This window comes from Trichoplusia ni, chromosome 17 (assembly GCF_003590095.1).
Source record: "Trichoplusia ni isolate ovarian cell line Hi5 chromosome 17, tn1, whole genome shotgun sequence".
In the NCBI taxonomy this organism is placed as follows: domain Eukaryota; kingdom Metazoa; phylum Arthropoda; class Insecta; order Lepidoptera; family Noctuidae; genus Trichoplusia; species Trichoplusia ni.
The window spans coordinates 8,299,504-8,321,316 of NC_039494.1; the positions used below are offsets into that span (position 1 = coordinate 8,299,504).

Below are 21,813 nucleotides of genomic sequence, written 5' to 3' on the forward strand. Positions count from 1 at the left end.
TTTTTTTTTTAGATATAATATCCCTTCGATACAAGGTACACCTTGTTGTTTAACAAACATTCAAGTCAGATACACAAAGACAGGCCCAGAACAAGCATTCGTGGATAACACAAACTAGCACCACTTAATTGTTCAGAGGAGTATCCTACAGTTTTCTTTTTTTTTTGCCGACTCTTCTTTATAAGAATGACATTTCAGTCACTAGATCTGTAATCAAACATTCGCCTACTTTAGGCTTTTTAGAAATAAAAACATTCTGATTTTAAGTGATGCATAAGTCAATTTTATTGGTTTGAGGGCACCACGCCAAACCGACTGAGCGCGACGTGTCGCGGTTTCGATCCCCGCATAGGACGAGCATTTGTGTGATCAACGATTGCTTGTCCTGAGTCTGGGTGTCTTAGTGCATGTGACTTGAATGTTTTTGCCAACTAGAAAAGAGGATTACTTGACGTATCCAGTAAGTTTTATCACTTGGCAACAAATTACCACTGTATATGGGTTTGTGGGTGCATACCATTTTATTCATGGCGTCCACTTTGCTGCGGTTACCGCAAAGGAGGATAACATTCTAGATTGTAAATCAAAGGTAATATTGAATGTAATAGGAGATATTATTTTATAGAAAAAACGTAGTGGAGAAAGGATAGTATCTAGGAGTGACGATTCAATACGATGATCATGATGAATACTTTAATAAATAAATGCGATCATCACATACATTGTTCTGAACCCAAAGTAAGTTGCTAAAGCGCTTGTGTTATGGAATTCAGATACAACGCAGGTACCACAAACACCCAGACCCGAGACAATGTAGAAATGTAAATTTTTACATTGACCAGACCGGGGATCGAACCCGGGACCTCAGAGCTAGCGAAACCTTGAAACCGGTGCGTACGCCACTCGACCACGGAGGTCGTCATACTGAGGAATCCAGTCACGGAAAATCAGTGTCAATAAAATTCTCGTGTCATGTTGAACGATATTGTACTCCTCCGAAACGGCTCAACCGATTCTCATGACATTTTCCGTGTATATTGGAAAGATCTGAGAACAGGACAACATCTTTTTTTCATAGCCCATTTTTTTTCTTACATTCATATCCTCTAGATCTTTCTAAATTTCCCTACTTTGCAGGTATGTCAAAACATTGTTTGCTGGGACAGCCACTACACCTACTTCAATTTAAATACTTTTAAAATTCATTCGAGCTTTGCTAAGTTCGACACCAGATGGCGCTGTATGAAAGCCGTGGGATTTTGCACTATATAATAAAAACTTCAAATAATCTCTAGTCAGTTATAAGCCAAACAGTTTTACGTCCGTAATATATCAAGATAACAAAAGGCAAACACTTATACCACAATCGATAGTTAAATCAAACGATTATTTAAATTTACAGCCGTGTCTTCCTTATTTATAGGTCCGGAATCGAACCCCGCTTCATATATTCTAATTTATATAAGTAGTCCACACTTTCACTAAGCCGTAGAGATCTTAACTGTGTCTACATTTATGGTTCGGTTTAACTCCCATACCATGATTTCTTGGGTTAAAATCGTTGTATTGTGGAAGAAAGATGCCGCTCTACTCCGTGTATAGCACCATCCCACTTTAACAACGATATTCGTTTCCTTTCAGATTTCGTGGTATGGGGACAGTTTGGCCATAAAAACAGATTTATATTACCCTGATGTAGTTAATTACAAGGACAGTCACATAGATTGAGTTTTGTTAAGTTTGTGCAATTAATTCGATGTAAAGCAAATTTAGTGTCTGCCTTTTGTAACTAAAGGGTTACAACCCTATTACTGAGGCACCGCCGTCTGTCTGTCTATCAATCTCTTGAATCGTTGTTTTGTTGTAATAGAATTTTACACATGAAGTATTTCTCTTTCTTTTTGTTTTCCGGGATTGAAAGCTATTGACTTTAATCCATGTCGAGGGCACGACTTAGGGATAATGTCGGATTTCCACCGACTAAAAATACTTAATAACTTCTGCTTAAGTCTCAAATAGTGGGTTCCGGCTGTTATACATACAGCTTTGGCAGCCAAAAGCTAAAATGTCTGACAATCAGTAACTAAGGGGTATCGTGTTGCCCAGGTAACTGGGTTGAGGAGGTCAGACTGGCAGTCCCTCCTTGTAAAACACTGCATCCGGTTAGGCTGGCAGCCGACCCCAATATAGTTGGGAATAAGCTAGGATGATGATGATAGAAACAAATTATGTAAACGTTTAAAAGAAGCTGTAAAAAATCAATCAATCATTAAGATTACAGGATGTTCTCGTTTTGAGAGCTGCCATAACGCACTATTATATCATGATGGATACACACTGTATGCAATTAGCTAAATCTTAGTAGGCATGCTTAAATACTTGTTAAATTATGATTGAACGATGTAATTGCATTTTAATCCTATTTTTGGATACTTTGTATTCGTTCATTATGGATTAAGGGCAGATGTTTAAGGCGTTCATGATATCGTCTCAAATAACTGCAAAATTACAGAAGATTGGATATGCGAGTCAAATGTGGGGTAGGATTCCATAATACTAAAAAAAAAACTGTGTGTGTTTGTGTGTAGACATGCGAGTATCTTTGTCACCACTTTACGCCTAAACGCCTGAACCAATATCGATAAAATTTGGTATAGAGCTACGTGACACGTTGGATTAACACATAGGCTACTATTATCCAAATTCGTAAGAGACAGCATAACATACTAGACGTGAAGATGACCCTCATCTTCACGTCTAGTATGTTATGCTGTTGGTATACCAAATAAATAAACGTCTGGACCGATTTCGATAAAATTTAGTATAGAGCTAGCTGATATCTTGGATTAACACATAGGCTACTATTATCCGACTTCGTTAAAGAAGGACAATGTTTATGCAGCTATGATCGACATCCAAGTGCATGATGCTTCAAGCAACAGTATGTATAAATCGCTTGATCCTATACCTTGTAGCAAATATACAAACACTCGGTGCGTAGTTTCTCGCGAATTTATTTACACACAAGACATTGTTATTAACAGTTGCGAAATTTAGTCCTGTAGCAATAGTGCAGATAGGCGAGGCGATAGAGAACCTGGTGTTCCTTTTGACAGCCTGACTTGTCCACTACTGGGCATAGAAATCTTGCCTTGAATAGACTTGGAGCATGTTAAATCGCTGGGAAGTTTCATTCATTCCATTTGCCCCGTCATCACCTTAGCCGTCTCGGTTTGGCAAAAGAAAATGCTTTTTAGCTTAGCCTATTTTTTTGGAAAGCTGCGGTAATCTTCTCGATTCTGTGGGTTCTCTCTCGGGGGAGGAAGTGGTGTCAGAATCCTGACTGTATTCAGATCCCTTGGTGAGGTAGTTAAAGGGACCCGGGATGTTATAAGCTGGCGAGAGTACGATATGCCGTCGGTTGGCGTCGGGATATGTTATTAGCTTTAAACCCGATTTGGTACACAATTCTGGACAAACTTCTATTTTCCTACGACTAATGTTAATACCTAATACGCGGTAAGAATTAAAATCATTCCGTCGCGGGGGGATTTTGCAAACATTCAAGTCACATGCACAAAGATACCCAGACTCAAGACAAGCATTCGTGGATCACAAAATTGCTTGACAAACGCCTGGATCGACCACGCGACACATCACTCACATCGGGTTTGGCTGGTTACCTCAACTACTCGCCTATCCATGCAGTCAAACACTTTTAAAACTTGAAACAGACAACAAAAAAACATATTTATTTTCTTCAATAATATAACACCTACAAAATAGATTCCCTGCAATCTACCAAAGTGTTTCACACATGGAATCATGAATCGAAACTTCGCAACGATCGGACATTACTGATAGCATCTAAACCACACATTTGATCGTATCGCTATAGTTTATAGCGTATCTTTCAGTATCGCTTACACCATCTTTTATGCGTTTACGAAAATGCGTGCACGGTATATCTAGACTAGATATAGACAGACAAGTTTCGTTCTAAAGGCTGCTACACACCGTGATCTGTAGACGAGTTATATTTCTCGCTGGCGTTGAGGAATCGCTCGAATGTATAAAAGGAATCGAAAGCGTATAAATAGTTTTCATGGAATTTTTTGACAATAACAATCGTTGCTTAACCTCGATCTCTATTATTTGTTTGTTATTAAAGAAGCAGCAGAAATTAAATAAATAATAAATGCGGACAACATCACATACATTGTTCTGAACCCAAAGTAAGTTGCTAAAGCATTTGTGTTATGGAATTCAGATACAACGAAGGTACCACAAACACCCAGACCCGAGACAATGTAGAAATGTGAATTTTAACATTGACTCGACCGGGGATCGAACCCGGGACCTCAGAGCTAGCGACACCTTGAAACCGGTGCGTACGCCACTCGACCACGGAGGTCGTCAAATACAACATCTACGATATCTTGAACTGTTTAGCTATCACTGTTCGTGAGACACAGCTTGGGGTCGGACGGACAGACCAGGCGGACGAAAAGCTTAGTAATAGGGTTCCATTTTTACTCTAAAAAAGGGTAAAAAAAACCCCTAAAAACTAAAAGTCAAAGTATTGCCTTTTACTCTAGAAAAGGAATGTCATTCTAATACATTGGAATTTATCCATACATTTCATAATCGTGAATCTCATTACCTAAGCAAGATAAATCTGCTATCATGATGCTTTATAATCATGTAAAACTGTGCAAATACCCCTGAATTTAGGTTAAACCTAAATAATTATTTTAAATCAGTTTAAATTACTGCAATTTTTATAATACCTTCGTAATTATAATTTACAAGCGTTTTATACGCGTTTTAAATACATCGTGTGTAGAGTCCTAAGGGCAGATTAAGGGTATATTTACATTAAGCCAGTCAGTAGCTTAGGTTTTGCTGTTACTATAATACATTCGATCTGGTTAAGTCAATACTGACCAATTTACGAAGTGACAGTATTGGGTTAGTGTTTACCTTAATTTTGAAGTCGGTAGCAGGCAATTTGAAGTCATGGGATTCGAGTAGATTTAATAGAGTAATAGATTCAAAAAAGTCTAAAAACTCACGTTTTTAAAAGTCACTGCATTCAAATTTTACCAAAATCGGTTCAGCTGTTTTTATAGTTGTAAATTGCATTGTCATCGGGTTTGAAGATACCCTGAAAATTTCAGCCTGCTAGCTTATCGGGAAGTGCCTCAAATTTGAGTTACAAAAATCCAACCGAAACTAGAAACAAGCAAGAAAAGTAAGTGTATAAAAAGTAGGAAAAAAATTAAGAATAGCATTAAAGGATTCAAATTTTTATCAAGCTAAATAATCAAGACTAATTTTAGGGGGGTTATGTCATTTTATAATGGAACTAGCTTTTCGCCCGCGGCTTCGCCCGCGTCGAGGTCGGTTATAATCACGTTTCTAAGAGAACTCTTCAAAAGTCCGGGATAAAAACTATCCTTTGTTCTTTCTTAAGGTCAACTCTATCTCTGTACCAAATTTCATTAGAATCAGTTCAGTGGTTTAGAGGTGAAAGCGTAACAGACAGACAGAGTTACTTTCGCATTTATAATATTAGTAAGCATACGCATAAAGTACTCTTTAAATTTATTTTCCTCAAGTTTTGTATTATTTTATCCGTCTGTTCAGTATTTAGTAAATAATGCAGATTTCGATTTTACGGCTAAATGTCAAAATAGGTACCTTTTGTTTTTTAAATTTAGTAATCAACTTCACGCCCTAGATACATTGTTTGTTACCCCATTTTCAAGATGGCGGATATTCCCCAAGGCTGGCATCCATTTCTGGTTTTATACTTCGTTTACGATCCCCTGAACAATCAAGAAGAAACAACTACACTAAACTTATTAAATGCACGTTTACGTAGCTTTTGCATGGACTAATATAGTATGAATACCTCCTCATTACGTTTTAGCTGTAGCACGCGGACTCGCCCGCTACAAATAAAAAATAATCCCACGAAACCCTACAATCAGAATAAAAAATCCTACATGTTAATCCTGGTAATAAACTATGCATGTACAAAATTTCGTCTAAATCCGTTCAGTGGTTTTTGCGTGAAAGAGGAACAAACATCGAAACATACAAACCTTGCCGTTTATAATATTAGAAGGATAGCAGTAATAACAAAAAGGCTATGAAATAGTAATAATTGCTGATATTATGCTGTCAATAGTTGCTGTGTGGCTTTTGCAATATCGTTTACATTGTGTGCATATGATTGCAAAAACGAATACTGATTTGTTAAAAAAGGACTTTTTAAAGGGACTTGGAAAACGAAACTAACGCACGTTTGAATATTAGACTGACCTGTTGGTTAGTGGCCCTGACTGCTACACTGGAGGTCGTGGGTTCGATTCCCACCTAGGACAAAAATTTTTTTCAGTCTATTAGTACGCAACCCTCACTAAAAAAATCCGACTCAACTTAACCAGTCTTTTAAATACAGCTCGTTAGTTCCAATACGTTTTCATCAACAATTCTCACTAGCTGCAAAATTATCGACAATCACATAAAAAAATCGATTACTAAACGATTTTTACATCACTAGATAACGATTATAATCGAAAGAAATCGATATTAGTTATGTACCTACTTGCTTTTTACTACACAGCTATGATTGACGTGTTAATTTATAATTCAACCTTTTTTGTTTAGGGTTGGGTCGACCTATTAACGTAATGATCAGAAACTCAATGTTCAATAGGTAACAGCCAAGTGCGAGTCTTGCGATACTTAGGGTCTCGTACAAATACGTTAAAGAAAAAAATTGAAAAAACAAATGTGACTATCCATCAAGTTAACGACCGTGGTACCTGTTGCTTAACCTCTATTTTGATTTTTCGCTTTATTGGCTGCTGTTTATCACTGAGGAAAATTTCAAAGTCAAGCTGTAACGGTTAATGAGATAGGGCCTGGTGACGGACAGACGGACAGATATTAGAGTCTTAGTAAGTGGGTTCTGTACACCTTTGTTGTTATAATTAACTGTTTAAATGAATAGCGTGTTTGACAAAACGACTGTCTATCTAACATACACAACTAATTGTATTACTGCACGGATAGCCGAGTGGTTGAGGTCACCACGCCAAACCCACTGCGCTCGACGTGTCGTGGTTCAATCCCCGAGTAGGACAAACATTTGTGTGATCCACGAATGCTTATTCTGAGTCTGGGTGTTATTGTGCATGTGACTTGAAGTCTTGTCCGGCGACACAAGGATTAAATCCCTTAATGCGGGAGTCATTTCTTTTAAAGATTAAAAACACTAAAGTTAGTAAATATGGATGTTTGTTACACTTGCACGCAAAAACCACTGAACGGATTTAGACAAAATGTGGTAAACAGATAGTTCCCCATGTTCAACACCCTATGTGTTATTACATAGGAGTTATTATCCCTTACAACCAAAGAACGGATGTAGACGAAACGTGGTACATAGACAGTTAATAACCAAGATCAACTAGGATAGGCGTTTTTATCCCTATTTTATGTCCCTGTAAGATCATTTTCCATTTGTAGCAGGCGGGAACGCGGGCAACAGCTAGTATAACATAAACAGTTACACAAAACATATACAACTTACATGTATGAACGCAGCAATTACATAAACCACCTATTTTGGTGCTAATAACAATTGGAATAAGACTTTCAAGTGTTTTTGTTAGACGTTCTGTATGTAATGTTATAATCAAGTATGGTCTGTTGCTTTACTGATTAGTGAATTTTTGTACGAGTTATTACAATTCTTACAGACTTAGGGCTAGGCTAGGCCTATTAAGACCTATTACCTATCTCTCAGAAAAATTAAGTAGGTAGTACAGCTAGTAAGACAGGATTCGCCCGCTATTTAACTGGTCTCGGGCGAATCTGCTCCTAAAAATATTCAAAATTGAAAGTAGTCAATTGGCCCGATTCGGGCGAATAACAGAACCAACAGAATCGATTCACCCCGCCCGAAGTTCTGATGTAACAAACATTTAAAAAAATACAGATATCTTTAAAAACTCCCATTAAAGCCAGTTGAAGAAGAAATATTCCTAAAAACTGAACTCTTAACACCTGTTCTTCCAAAATCACTATCTAGACATAACTCTTAAAGTAATATTATTAGTGTGTGGAAGAGAGATGCCACTCTCCGCCGCACTCCCGCACCAGCAAAATCATTACTTTAAAAGCCGGTACGCCTTCAGATCTAGTATCTAAGGGCCTCAGCATACTAGCGGTTGCGGGGAGGAGCGGAATCGCATCGATTGCGATGCGGACACGTCACGTACGCGTGGGAAATACGCTTTCGTCGCAAGTTTATACACGGCTACGCGGCGTGGACGTCGCGGACGCGTCACAAATACGTGACGCTTTCGTCTCGAGTTTATAGCAAATATAACGTACAATACACTTAGCAACAAGATGGATTCAGACGAGGAAACAATCCTGTTAGCTTTATTAAGGCGGAGACGAAAACGAAAGCACTGACGAACAAATTTGTTACCTTTCTAGTAGATTCGGGTTTCTCCTATCGGAGCGCTTATCACGAGTAATTCAAAAGACGTATTTTTGGCATTGACTCTAGCACTGTGTATCAAGACAAAAAAAAGGAGGCCATAGAGTCGAGAATAGTTGCAATTAAGACATTAATATACTAATATATCACTATAAACAGATATGAAATGCAACTATTTTCATACAGGAAAAATACGTAGATTGTTTGACAAAAGCTTCAAACACAACAGTAGGTACACTATCAAATACTGCACTGATAGCCGAGTGGTTGAGGTCACCACACCAAACCCAGGGAGCGCGACGTGTCGCGGGTGCGATCCCCGCGTAGGATAAGCATTTGTGTGATCCACGAATGCTTGTCCCAAGTCAGGATGTCTTTGTGCATGTGACTTGAATGTTTGTGAAACCCCCGCGACACAAGGATTAAATTTCTTAGTGCGGGAGTCGTTTAAAAAGTAAAAAAAAACATTCGACAAACACGTGAAAGACAAACAATTCGATCGTTTCCAAGGCACTTAAAGAATTCGTTGCGCGCCCGTTTCGCTTTTAGGACGTTCGCAATCCGCTAATATGATATGGCCTTAAGTACGAAATATGCTAATACTTAACGCCCTATCTTAGGTAACTGGATAAATAATTAGTTTCGACTTCATACAGTTTAGCACTCGTCGATAAGGATCTGATTGAACATGCTGATATTTGCTCCGCGATTTCTCTACAACTAAATCTTATTTTAGAGATATTTATATCATTTTGTAACTAGATTTTGAAATTAATCTATTAGAGACTGATATTTTCACGTGTTAATGGTGAAATTTATTAATTAACTAGCTGTTGCCCGCGACTTCGTCCGCCTGGTTAGAAGATATAAGTTATGATTTATACCTGCCCTATTTTTTCCACCTTTTCCATTGTATCTTCGCTCCTATTAGTCGCAGCGTGATGGTATAAAGCATATAACCTTCCTCGATTAATGGTCTATTCAACACTAAAACATTTTTTCAATTTGGATCAGGAGCTCCTGAGATTAGGGCGTCCAAACAAACAAACTCTGCACCTTTATATATTAAGTATAGATATAGATTAGATGGCAAGTCATGGATATGATAATTGAATAGATAAATATTTTTTTGGTGAGGCCAAAAACAAATATGTCTAGACTAGAATCCGTCTTAAAGTTTAGAATTAAGAAAACCAGCTACCTCACTGCGGGCGATTTCAGATAACAATATTTGGAATCCAGGTTTCCACACGATGTTTACCTTCACCGTTAGACAGTAGCGCCACAAAAATATTAAAACAGCACTTTTGTCTATTGTTACTTTGCCTGCGTTGGGATCGAATCTGCACCTCGTCCAATCCATGCAGAACCGTAAGTATACGACACTATACCTATTTACAGCTATTCCAACAGTCTAGAAAGTTCTAAATTACTTATTACTGACATAATATTGTCAAAAACAAAATTCTGTCTTCGTATGGCTCGTAATTATTATAAATACTAATTTATGTTGCTCTAATAGGGTCCTATACTAAATAAGATTTAGGATGCGGACACAGTCATAGGCGGAAGCGATTTTAATATATCGTTGACGTTGAACGTCTTAGATTTCTTCTGACCGAGATTAAACTTGGTTGAGTTACCCGAAAACCCTACTAATATTTTAAACGCGAAGTTTTTTGCATGGATGTTTGTGCCTCTTTCACGTAAAAACCATTGAACGGATTTAGACAACGTGGTACACATGTATATAGTACTAGCTGTTGCCCGCGACTTCGTCCGCGTGGTTAGGAGATATAAGTTGGGAATTTTTGAACGGAAGCCCTCGAAGATGAATAGTTTTCCCCGTTTTTATTAGTTGCAGCGTGATGCTATATAGCCTAAAACCTTCCTCGATGAATGGTCTATTGAACACAATTTGAACCAGCAGTTCCTGAGATTAGCGCGTTCAAACAAACAAACTGTTCAGCATCACTTGTTTGGTTGTTTGATATTAGTAAATATAGATATAACCAGAACATGTAGGAACATAAGGAATAGTTTATATCTCGACTTTATGCTCCCATGGGACAATTTCCGATTTTTAGCGGTTGCGTCCGCGGGCCACAGTTGTTATTACATTAAAATGATATTCTAAGTCAAAAAAATATTTGTGATATCGCTTTTCCTTTCCAAATGGCAACCTTAGCTAAAGATTAAGCTATAAATAAGTATCGTGGTGGCACTAACAACGTTATAACTTATATTTAAGTGTAAGCATTTGCGATGTCACTTAGTCAGAATTGTGTAACTGTATCGAAACTGTTTTCGGAGTTTTCGATTTAATTAGACTATTCTACCATTGAGAACGGATTACGAAATAGGTAAATGATTAAAAAGGATGAAATTCATATACATGAAAAGATATTTTTACATTCAAAAGTTGCTTTTCCAATGTTTGTAAAACTCAAAAATTTGAAAAAACCAGGTTACATACCAGTAGGATTCGAGACGCCGCGCCGGTGGTTCCGTACAGACAGGCTAAAGAAAGCAATTTTCCCAAAGAAATTCCATTCATCACCCATCAAATGGTTTACCGAACCTTTGCTTAACCAGTATCCTCAGGTTTTTGCGACAACAGAAATACATCATCCGTTAAAATTTGTCAACCATCTTTTAAGGTTCATGAGATATAGCCTGGTAACAGACGGATAGACAGCGGTGCCTCAGAAAGCCTCTATTCAGACCATTTTTTTTCACCTTTAACTAAGGCACTCCTATAAATTAACATACACCTTAAGCATCTAATTGAGCCTAGACAAAAATCTAGATACCTACCAAACTAGGAAAACCCTACCTAAAATTATCTAAGTGCTTTCACTGCATACCTCGTGAGGCACTAGTCGTGAAGCTTATGGGCGTACCACAAATACATAAGATGGGCAAAGACGCTGGTTTAGGTAACTCTGCATCTAGGACAAGACTGCACCCATCGTGACCGTTAGGGATGGGACTAGGTGCTAATATGTTATCGATATTTCTTGAATATATTTTTATGTTAGGGTAATATATTTCAACTCTGGTTTTTTGTTTAATTTAAAATATGGTACCTTAAAAGCACGGAGAAACTCTTTATGAAATAGGTCACCCATCCACGGACTGTCTGTATTGAGTGTAGCTTAACCTGTGATCGGTTAACTTGTGGAGTTGTGGCTTAGCCACAAGCTCCTTTGTAACACCGAGTGGTTCAGGTAATCATGCCCAAAAACCCAGTGAACACGACGTGTCGCGAGTTTGATCCCTGCGTAGGACAAGCGTTTTTGTGATCCACGAATGCTTGTCCTGAGTCTGGGTGTCTTTGTGCATGTGACGTGAATGATTATGAAACTCCCCCGAGACACTAGGATTAATATCATTAACTGGAGAGTTAAATAAAATAAAATTGGCACCAAGACAAGTATTAATAATAAATAAGACGACGAACACGCTAAGACAATTAACAATAATAATTAACGTCCACAATTCGATTGAGTATCGCCAATTATTGCGGATTCATAATTAATTGATCTTCAATTGTTTGTAAGGTGCCAGGCGTCATTTGCAGAACCATTGATTGACCTATAAGATTATTAATGAGCTATTTTTAACCGACTTTTAAAAAAAGGAGGTTCTCAATTAAGTATTTGACAAAAAAAATTGTATAGTCCGTCAGATAGATTTTCAAGTTTATTTGGGGTTTGTGACATATTATTATAATCTCGTGTGACGTCACTTGCCAGTACACTTTTTTTTGCAAATGATATTATTAGCGCCCTAATCTACCTTACTTTTCAATGATATAATAAGATTAAAATACGTATTGTATTTTTTTGGACATCTACATTAGGGGAAACTAAATTTGACTGGGCTGTTGGTATAGTGGTTAATGGATCCGACTTCTATTCCGGAGGTCATGGGTTGGATTCCCACCCAGGACAAATGTTTGTGTGATGAGCGCGACCATATTTATGTTCTTATAACACTTATTCTCTAAACAGAGTTCGAACATTAAATACGACTAAAGACTGATAAATTGTAGTTTTTATGTTTAAAACAACATGTCAATGATTCTTTTTTGTAATTTTTACTTACTTTGTTATTTGGATTACAAATGGACCTACAAATTTATACACTTTTGTAGATATAACATAGTGGCCTATAATAACTTATGAACATCAAAAATACACTATATGAAACACAATATAAAACTCTGTCGTCAGCAAATAAACTTATTTGAATCGATTCAACATTCAGTTTAATCATAACAAAAAAAATCCTGCAACAAAAACTATCGATAAAACATCGCCATGTCGCATCACTACTCGCAATTCGAAGAACGGTAACATGACGGGCGCGGCAGATGGACTGCGCTTGCGCATCACATACACACATACACATCAATATTGTTTATTTATACATTCAAGTACAGTTCTTGTTAGAGTTGAATGGCTCGTTACTGGAAAACGTTTGGTTTTCAAACGAATAGGGCATTTGTCTAGATCTAATAATATAAAACTGTTTAGTCCGTCAAACATGTATCCAAAATATATTTAAAAAAAAAAGCGGACAACATCACATACATTGTTCCGAACCCAAAGTAAGTTGCTAAAGCGCTTGTGTTATGGAATTCAGATACAACGAAGGTACCACAAACACCCAGACCCGAGACAATGTAGAAATGTGTTACATTGACCCGACCGGGGATCAAACCCGGGACCTCAGAGCTAACGACACCTTGAAAGCGGTGCGTACGCCACTCGACCACGTAGGTCGTCGTATAAAAATTTCATCAACTTTGGTTTAGTAGTTTTTATCTAAAAACGTACTAATATTATTTTAACGGCAAAAACTTGTATGTTTAAGCAAGCAACCTTCGAGGAATCCTATTAAAATAAAAAAGAGAACGCATCCTTTTATTACTTAGTTTTTAATGTTATTTTTTTCTTCATATTACAATTAATTTAATTATTTCCGAGTGTATAAAAATTGAAGATTCCACTTATTTTTATGATCATAAAAGGATGGTCTGACCTTCTGTTTCGAAGGTTTTCGTTCTTGTTTTTGGACTTAAAAGAAGGAATAAATATTTAATGATTATTATTTAGTTAATTGTTAATTAATATCCTACTAATATTATAAACGCGAAAGTTTGTATGTATGGATGTTTGTTACTCTTTCACGCAGAAACTACTGAACGGATTTGAACAAAGTTTGCAAAACAGATAGTTTATAACCTGGATTAACATATGATATTAGGCCGATTTTATTTTTCCGTGGCTTCATTTTCGATTTGCAGCAGGCGGAGCAGCTGGCAACAGCTAGTGAATAGATTCAATATTCAATTTGGGGAAGGTTTTGCCCAACTCATGAGTTGATGGACAAAATACTGGTAAGTCTATAAAAATGGGCAACATGGCATGGACTGATATCATAAAGACATAATAAAGGAACTGGAAAAGGATAGTCAACATAATCAATAAAGCTCCGTTCTGAACTTTACTCTCCCGTGATAATTTTGTGTGACGCCGAAATTTCACTCTCATCATTTTTTCAGAACGCACCTTAAGAAGCCTCTACCCTCTAAGTCTACCTGAAATATCATCATTGGCCTAGCCTTTTCCCAACTATGTTGGGGTCGGCTACCGGTTTCAGCTAAGCACCAGTGTTTTACAAGGAGCGACTGCCTATCTGTCCTCCTCAACCCAGTTACCTGGGCAACACGATACCCCTTGGTTAGACTGGTTGTCAGACTTTTCAAGCTTCTGACTACCTGTAACGACTGTCAAAGATGTAGAAAGGACAGCCGGGACCCACAATTTAACGTGCCTTCCGACTCGTTATGACAAAGATGGTCACCCATCTACGGACCAACCGCGTCAAGCATAGCTTAACCTGTGATCGTTTCACTTATGCGGTTATAGCTCGCGAGCTCCTATAATCGTCTACCTCCAATAATCGTCCTAAATAAATCGAAACTTTCCTATAGAATACATATTACCTAAAGCCAAATGTAGGAACCTAGCAACATGAATTCTCACTATCTCAACAGGTTTAGATCTAGCCCTGTTCCCTTTCTCTTGTACACTTAATTAACGCCAACACTCGGCCACAGGTAGGAAGAACAATGGCTGACGAAAATGGACCTTAATTGCTTTCAAATATTGATTAAAATAAAACCCAGTTACGTGAAAGTAGGACTAGCGACACTGAAGGTTACATAAAATAGGCTACAGAAAAACAAATCGAATGGGAGATTTTCAATATTTTGGCACTGACCAAAAAATTGGAAGACCGTAATAACCTTTACTTTCAAAGTCAAAATGGCTATGGAATACAGCCTGGTGACGGAAGGACGGCGAAAACTAAATCCCCAGTAATGAAGATCCCTATTTTTATGATTTCTCTTTGCATACGCAAGCCTAAAATACGAATACATTACCAAGACATGTACATATATTGTTAGAGTTCCAAAAACATTTCACATGAGAAGCGATAAACAATTATGTTTTTCAGGAGCTGTGTACATATATCCACAATAAGTTATCTATTAAGAAATGGTGTATAGGTATATTTTTTCTGTTTTATCCTGTAGTTATTGCACGAGTAGCAGAGTACTATAGCTAACCACGCCAAATCCACTATGCGGGATATACACGGTACCAATTCGGCTTAGGTCGAGTAATTGCTCCACAAAGCCAGGGTATCTTAGTGCATGTAACTTAAACAACAATCCCCCCTTCTGAGACATGGTTTAAATTCTTTATCCAAAATCAAAACCTATATATGCAGGACTAGCTGTTGCCCGCGACTTCGTCCGCGTGGTTAGAAGATATAAGTTATGATTTATACCTGCCCTGTTTTTTTCCACATATTCCATTGTACCTTCGCTCCTATTAGTCGCAGCGTGATGGTATATAGCCTAAAATCTTCATCGATGAATGGTCTATTCAATACAATATTTTTTCAATTTAAACTAGTTCCTGAGATTAGCGCGTTCAAACGAACAAACTCTTCAGCTTTATATATTAGTATAGAGTATAGATAGGCAAAGCACTTTTGAACGTCAAGTCATTTACATAAAAAAAATCAGTAGAAGAGTTTTAACTACCAAAACGCAAAGTCCATAAGTTAAACCAAAAATTAACTATCCGAGCGTAGTTAACTGTACCTACGTAAGGGAAAGGGTTACACAACCCGATAACAGCTCGCTGTATGTAAATACTGCGGTTACTTTCCAAACTCGCGATCTACATTTAACTGGTAATGTCTTTTGATGGGGAACTGTCGTTTATCTTACTACTACTTTAACGGGCCTGTTGGTCTAGTGGTTAGTGACCCTGACTGCTATACCAGAGGTCGCGGGTTCGATTCCCGCCCAGGACAAATGTTTGTGTGATGAGCATGATCATTTGTTCTGGTGTTTTGGTGTAATTTATCTATAACATGTATGTATTTAGAAATTATAAGTAAGTTTATCAGTTGTCTGGTTACCATAACACACGCTCTGCTTAGCTTGGGATCAGATAACCGTGTGTGAGCTGTCCCAGGATATATTATATTATTACTAATATTATAAACGCGAAAGTTTTTAGGTAGGAATGTTTGGTAATCTTTCACGTAAAAACCACTGAACGGATTTAGACGGATTTTAGTAGACATACAGTTTATAACCAGAATTAACTAGGCGTCGACTATTTTATGTTCCCGTGGGATCATCTTCGATTTGTAGTGGGCGGATCCGGGGGCAACAGCTAGTAATGTAAGTTGCGATCCCTTCTCTTGCAGACTATCGCGGGTAACGTACCTACCTAATATTTCTTTTTAATTTGTCGAGTCTTTTGTCTAATATTGAGACATGACAGTATAATATACCAGTCAAGTGTGAGTAGGACTTTTGAAACTCCAGGGATCCGTTCGAAGGCTTATAAAATAGTGCAAAAAAAGAATTGCAACTTTTCCAATTTTTCCAAAGTCAAAAGGGTATTTGACAGAAAGAAATTTGAAGTCCTGAGAATGATTCATTATTAAATGATGTAACGGTACCCCCCGATAAATATGCGTGAGTAAACCGTTACATCATTTAATAATTTTAAGTCCGTCAGTCATTTTTCAAAAAATATTAGAAAAGTGATTTTCATTTATCGCGTCAGCAAAAATGAAGCGGATGCAGCTAAATAAAAAATCGTGTGACGTCACTAACCAGCACGCTTTTTACGAGCAAGTAATGTTACCCTACGACCATACATTTCATCATATTAAATGCCTATCTAAATAATCGTCCTATCTTTTTGATGATAAAATTAAAAATATCTACGTTTTCAATATTTTTTTGACAAAACCTTATTAAAAACTATCCAAGAAATATCCGGGAGGGTTCCTTACAAGCGACCTTGCAACCATAATTAATACAGAGCTATCAATTCGATGGCGACTGACCTGAAGTTGACATTTCCGCCTGGAACGATGAATTATTCAAACTCACGACCCGAGGAATGTATGAGATTGTTATTTATGAAGACAAATTGGCTTTAGAAACTGTCGTTCAGTTTAAAGCGGTAGATGAATCTGTGGATAATGATGGCGGTAATTGTTTCTTAAAATTATTTAAAGAAGAAGACTCCCGTATTAAGGAGTTTAATGCTTGTGTCGCGGGGGGTTTCACAAACATTTTGAGTCACATGCACAAGCATTCGTGAATCAATCAAAAATGATAGTTTTACGCGGGGATCGAACTCGCGATCGCGTCGCGCTCAGTATTTGGCGTGCTGACCGCAGCCACTCGACTATCCGTGCAGTCAATTAAATTGAATTTATTTTGTAAGTAGTATACATCATTACCATTTATAAGCTGCTTTCTTAATTTCTGAACGAATGATTGCCTGTCAGCTCATGATTAAGGACTGCGGTTGGTTCCGAAACTAATTGGGTAAACCCGATAAATACGCGTCTGTAAATAAAAAATTGGTCTGTAAACTAATTTTGGATCGTACTAACTATTGCTAAACTCCTTTTTTTTTTTTTTACATACCTGTTGTAGAATCTACAGAAACACATGATACAGCCCGGGGACAGGCGATCACATACAGACGACATACAGACTGTCAGCCAGACTCCTAAACGGACGGACAGACAAGCAGTCAGACGAACAGACGGCGGATATACAGACGGATGGAGAGCCAGGTGGCAAATGGACGAACGACTTTAGTAAAAGAGTTTTATCATTTGGAAACAGAACTCTAACAACATACTTTAGATATTTATAAACAGATTTACACTTCCACTTCGAGAATTATCACTCGCGATGGCAAAGACGTGAATATATAAATATGTATGTATTGTACAGAGAGATCCGGTCCACCATCCGCCTCGTCAAATCGACCTCGCGAATAACGTTCACACGATTTCTCACACCTATTGAAATGGTTCCGTATTTTAAAATCACGACTTTTCAAAGACATGTCTTTAAGATAACACTTCAAATTATACAGCGGGTAGCAAGGGGCCTACCGACACTTCTTATGTGATATTTAAAAGACTGTCGTGCCGCAGGTTCGATCCTCGCATAGGACAAGGATGTGTGATCCACGAATGCTTGTTCTGAGTCTGGGTGTCTTTGTGCATGTGATTTGTGTTTGTGAAACCCAAGAAACAAGGATTAAATTTCTAGTACGGGAGTCGGGGCCAAACTATAACTGCAAAAGTGAATCGATCACAGGTTAAGCTACGCTTGATGCGGTCAGTCCGTGGGCGGGTGACCATCTATGTTAAAACGAGTTCCTCCATGTTTCGGAAGGCATGTTATCTTGTGGGCTGTTATTTACACATCTTTTTAAATCGTTATGGGTAGTCAGAAAGCTAGAAAGTCTGACAACCAGTCTAACCAAGCGGTATCGTGTTGCCCAGGTAACTGGGTTGAGGAGGTCAGATAAGCAGTCGCTCCTTGTAAAACACTGGTACTTATTAGCTGAATCCGATTAGACTGGAAGCCGACCCCAACATAGTTTGGAAAGGCTAGGATGATGGTGAGTCGGTATTTGAAATGTACTCACCAGCAGGTCTGGGCCGTCGTCTTGGTGTCGGTGGGCGCCGCTTGAGGCTCAGGTCAACTGGTTCCAGCTGTATCGGTGGTCCACATGCCTGTAACAATACATTTAGACATTCAGACGATTTTGTTATTCTAAGAGAGCCTGAGCGCTGGTTTTATTATGATTTTCAACCGATTACAAAAAAAAAGAGAAACAGCACGAAACAGGCATAAAAAAATCGTATGCAATTTTTTATGCCTGTTTTGGAGTAAACCAATTTTGTTGATAATTTTTAAATTAAGGGTTTCAAGCTGTCATTTATGACACAAAAAAAAATATAGTTATGCTCAGTTGTTTTTTGTTTGAAGTTTTGTTAACACAATATTATTATATGCATATCATATTTTTCATACCCCTGAGTGCTAAAGGTATTTTATACACAACCATTTTTTTTTTTTTCTGCACCAAAAAATCCCTAAAAATAATTTATATTTGGAACCAAATATTCCCAAGAAATAATTTATATTTTTAAGTTAGCATTGCCATACAACGTGGCAATACAGCCAGCCTTCTGGGCACGTTTCCCGATATTGGGAGGGATGAAGATGTCTTCGATACTTTATAAATTATGTACATTGTTCGTTTTGTATTGATATAGTTTAAAAAATGTAAATATTAAGTTTTTTTCAATTAAATAAACAAAGGTATAAATATAGCAACCCAAAATCTACCAGGACAGCTAGTAACAACATATACTTTCGATATAAACTAAACACATCCAAACTTGCACAACATACAGAGTTCGGCATTAACCGTGCATCTTCGTGTGCGGTCGGCGCTTGCGCATCCAATAACGCAGAGGGCGGGGTTTTATTGGTAGCTGTTCGGTCTTTATTAGATACTTCATAACACTCGTTTACAAAGGTATTTGTATTTTCTGTTAGATTACAACATTCAAAACAAAACAAATATATTGAATTGATTACTTTTTGTTCTTATTCAAAATCATAGACTACGTTTATTTCTAAGATCCGGTCAAGTGCGAGTATGACTAGCGACAGAAATAAGCTAGAGAAACAAACATTTTCAAAATAAATTGATCACCCGTCAAATTCGTGACCGAACCAACCGGTAGGTACTTAACCTCAAGTTTTTGTTTCTATTTAATCAAGAGAAGTATATCATTTGAACAAATTGCATCTGTCTAGATTCATGAAATACAGCTTGACTGACAGACGCACGGACAGACAGTATTAGGATTCCATCTTACCCCCTTTAAGGTACATAACCCTAAAAAAAGATTCCTCAACTAAAGTACATTATACTTGTACAATTAAAACGCCGTTACTAAGACCGCACCAACCAACATAGTTGCGCACACGCAGCCAGCGCGTCGACACGCCCCTTCACACTTGCAACATCACGATTTTTATCAATTACGGCGCAGCAGAGTCCTAATTACGTATCATTATGGGTCTGCGATCACGATGTCACGTGACTTTCGCAATTGCTTTGTATGAAATACGGAGATGATTTTATAAGGAGGTGACTTTGGTAAGTTTATGCAACAGAAGTGTAGGTAATCTTTTTTTTATTATAAAAAAACGACTCCCGCAGTAAGGATTTTAATCTTTGTGTCGCGCGGATTTACACAAACATGCAAATGACATGCACAGAGACACCCAGATTCAGATCAAACATTCGTGGATCACACAAATGCTTGTCCTACGCGGGGTTCGAGCTCTCGACACGACGCGCACAGTGGGTTTGGCGTGGTGACCTCAAGGACTCGGCTATTCATGTCCGTATGGATTGAGGAGCCACTTTCGATTTAAAAAGGAAGCTCGCCCCCTTATTTAGTAGGAAAGTAAATAATTTTGTAGACCGAATTCTGAAATTTGTAGTATAATATGTCTAAAGTTATGTAACTGTGAATGTGGCTCCTCAATCCAAACATCTCAATTGAGGAGCCACCTGAAACACGGAAAGTATTCCATGTATATTTTTGAAAATTTTGTATCATTTAGTAGCAATTGTGTATAGTGTCTACTAAAAATTTGAGCCCAGTACTGTTTATATTCAAGAATATACAATACTTTTAATGTGGCTCCTCGATCTATACACAAGAGCATGAATTGCCATGAAAGTTATTGGTCAATTTATATTCCACTCTAAAGACATTTAGTAGTAAGTGTGTTCGAATTTGTAGTATATGGACAAAGTAGTAGACTGAGCGAATTTAATAAATAAATGCATTTCATTTGGCTCCTCAATCGTGACGTCTGCATAATAAATAATTGACTGTACCTACCTGAGATCAAAACGGAATAAAATACCAGAGACACTAACATTTAGTATAAACGGTCTACTAAATACATATGCACAGATCAACATTGTATATGTTCGGTATCTGAAAAACAAATCACTTCTAAATATTCCTTACGAATTCGCTATTTAGGGTGACCATGTTATATGAATTAAACTAGGATGATTCATTTTTGAAATTTAATTTTTCGACAATATTCGGTATGTTTTTGGAATCCAAAGTTTAGAAGATGCAATTTGTATTGTAGAAGAAAATAACGTTTGCACATCTTGTAACCACCAAACAGTGTGTAAATATACTGTATCAAAAACAGTGTCATTTGAACTAAATGTTTCTACGAGGTTTAGAGTAAACGAGGTACCAGAAACTATAATGATTTCAAGTAGCTTATATACTTTAATAGGCGTTATAGAATTTATCCCTGCGATAAGCGAAGCTGGAATGGGTCACTATAAATGTCACCCAGCGAATGATGAGATGTTTTGTTATGATGACTATGATTCTCACTGTAAAATTCATAAAAGCACCGACCAACCAATATTAATTCATTCTTTAACTTATGTCGAAATTGACTAGATACTAAATATCCTAAACCTATGAAGAATCTTTGTACCGAATATTGTCGAAAAATTAAATTTCAAAAATGAATCATCCTAGTTTAATTCATATAACATGGTCACCCTAAATAGCGAATTCGTAAGGAATATTTAGAAGTGATTTGTTTTTCAGATACCGAACATATACAATGTTGATCTGTGCATATGTATTTAGTAGACCGTTTATACTAAATGTTAGTCTCTGGTATTTTATTCCGTTTTGATCTCAGGTAGGTACAGTCAATTATTTATTATGCAGACGTCACGATTGAGGAGCCAAATGAAATGCATTTATTTATTAAATTCGCTCAGTCTACTACTTTG

The 21,813-nt window shown here is 37.4% G+C and overlaps 1 protein-coding gene across 2 annotated transcripts in view; it reads right to left on the reverse strand.

Annotated features, from left to right (window-relative positions):
- Window positions 1–21,813, reverse strand: part of LOC113502304 (Krueppel-like factor 8) — a 47,301-nt gene that overhangs the window by 10,423 nt on the left and 15,065 nt on the right. For both annotated transcript variants that reach the window (XM_026883819.1, XM_026883818.1), the window contains one exon: window positions 18,592–18,679. In XM_026883819.1, coding sequence (XP_026739620.1) covers window positions 18,592–18,679 — 88 coding nt within the window. The remainder of the gene's footprint in view (window positions 1–18,591; window positions 18,680–21,813) is intronic.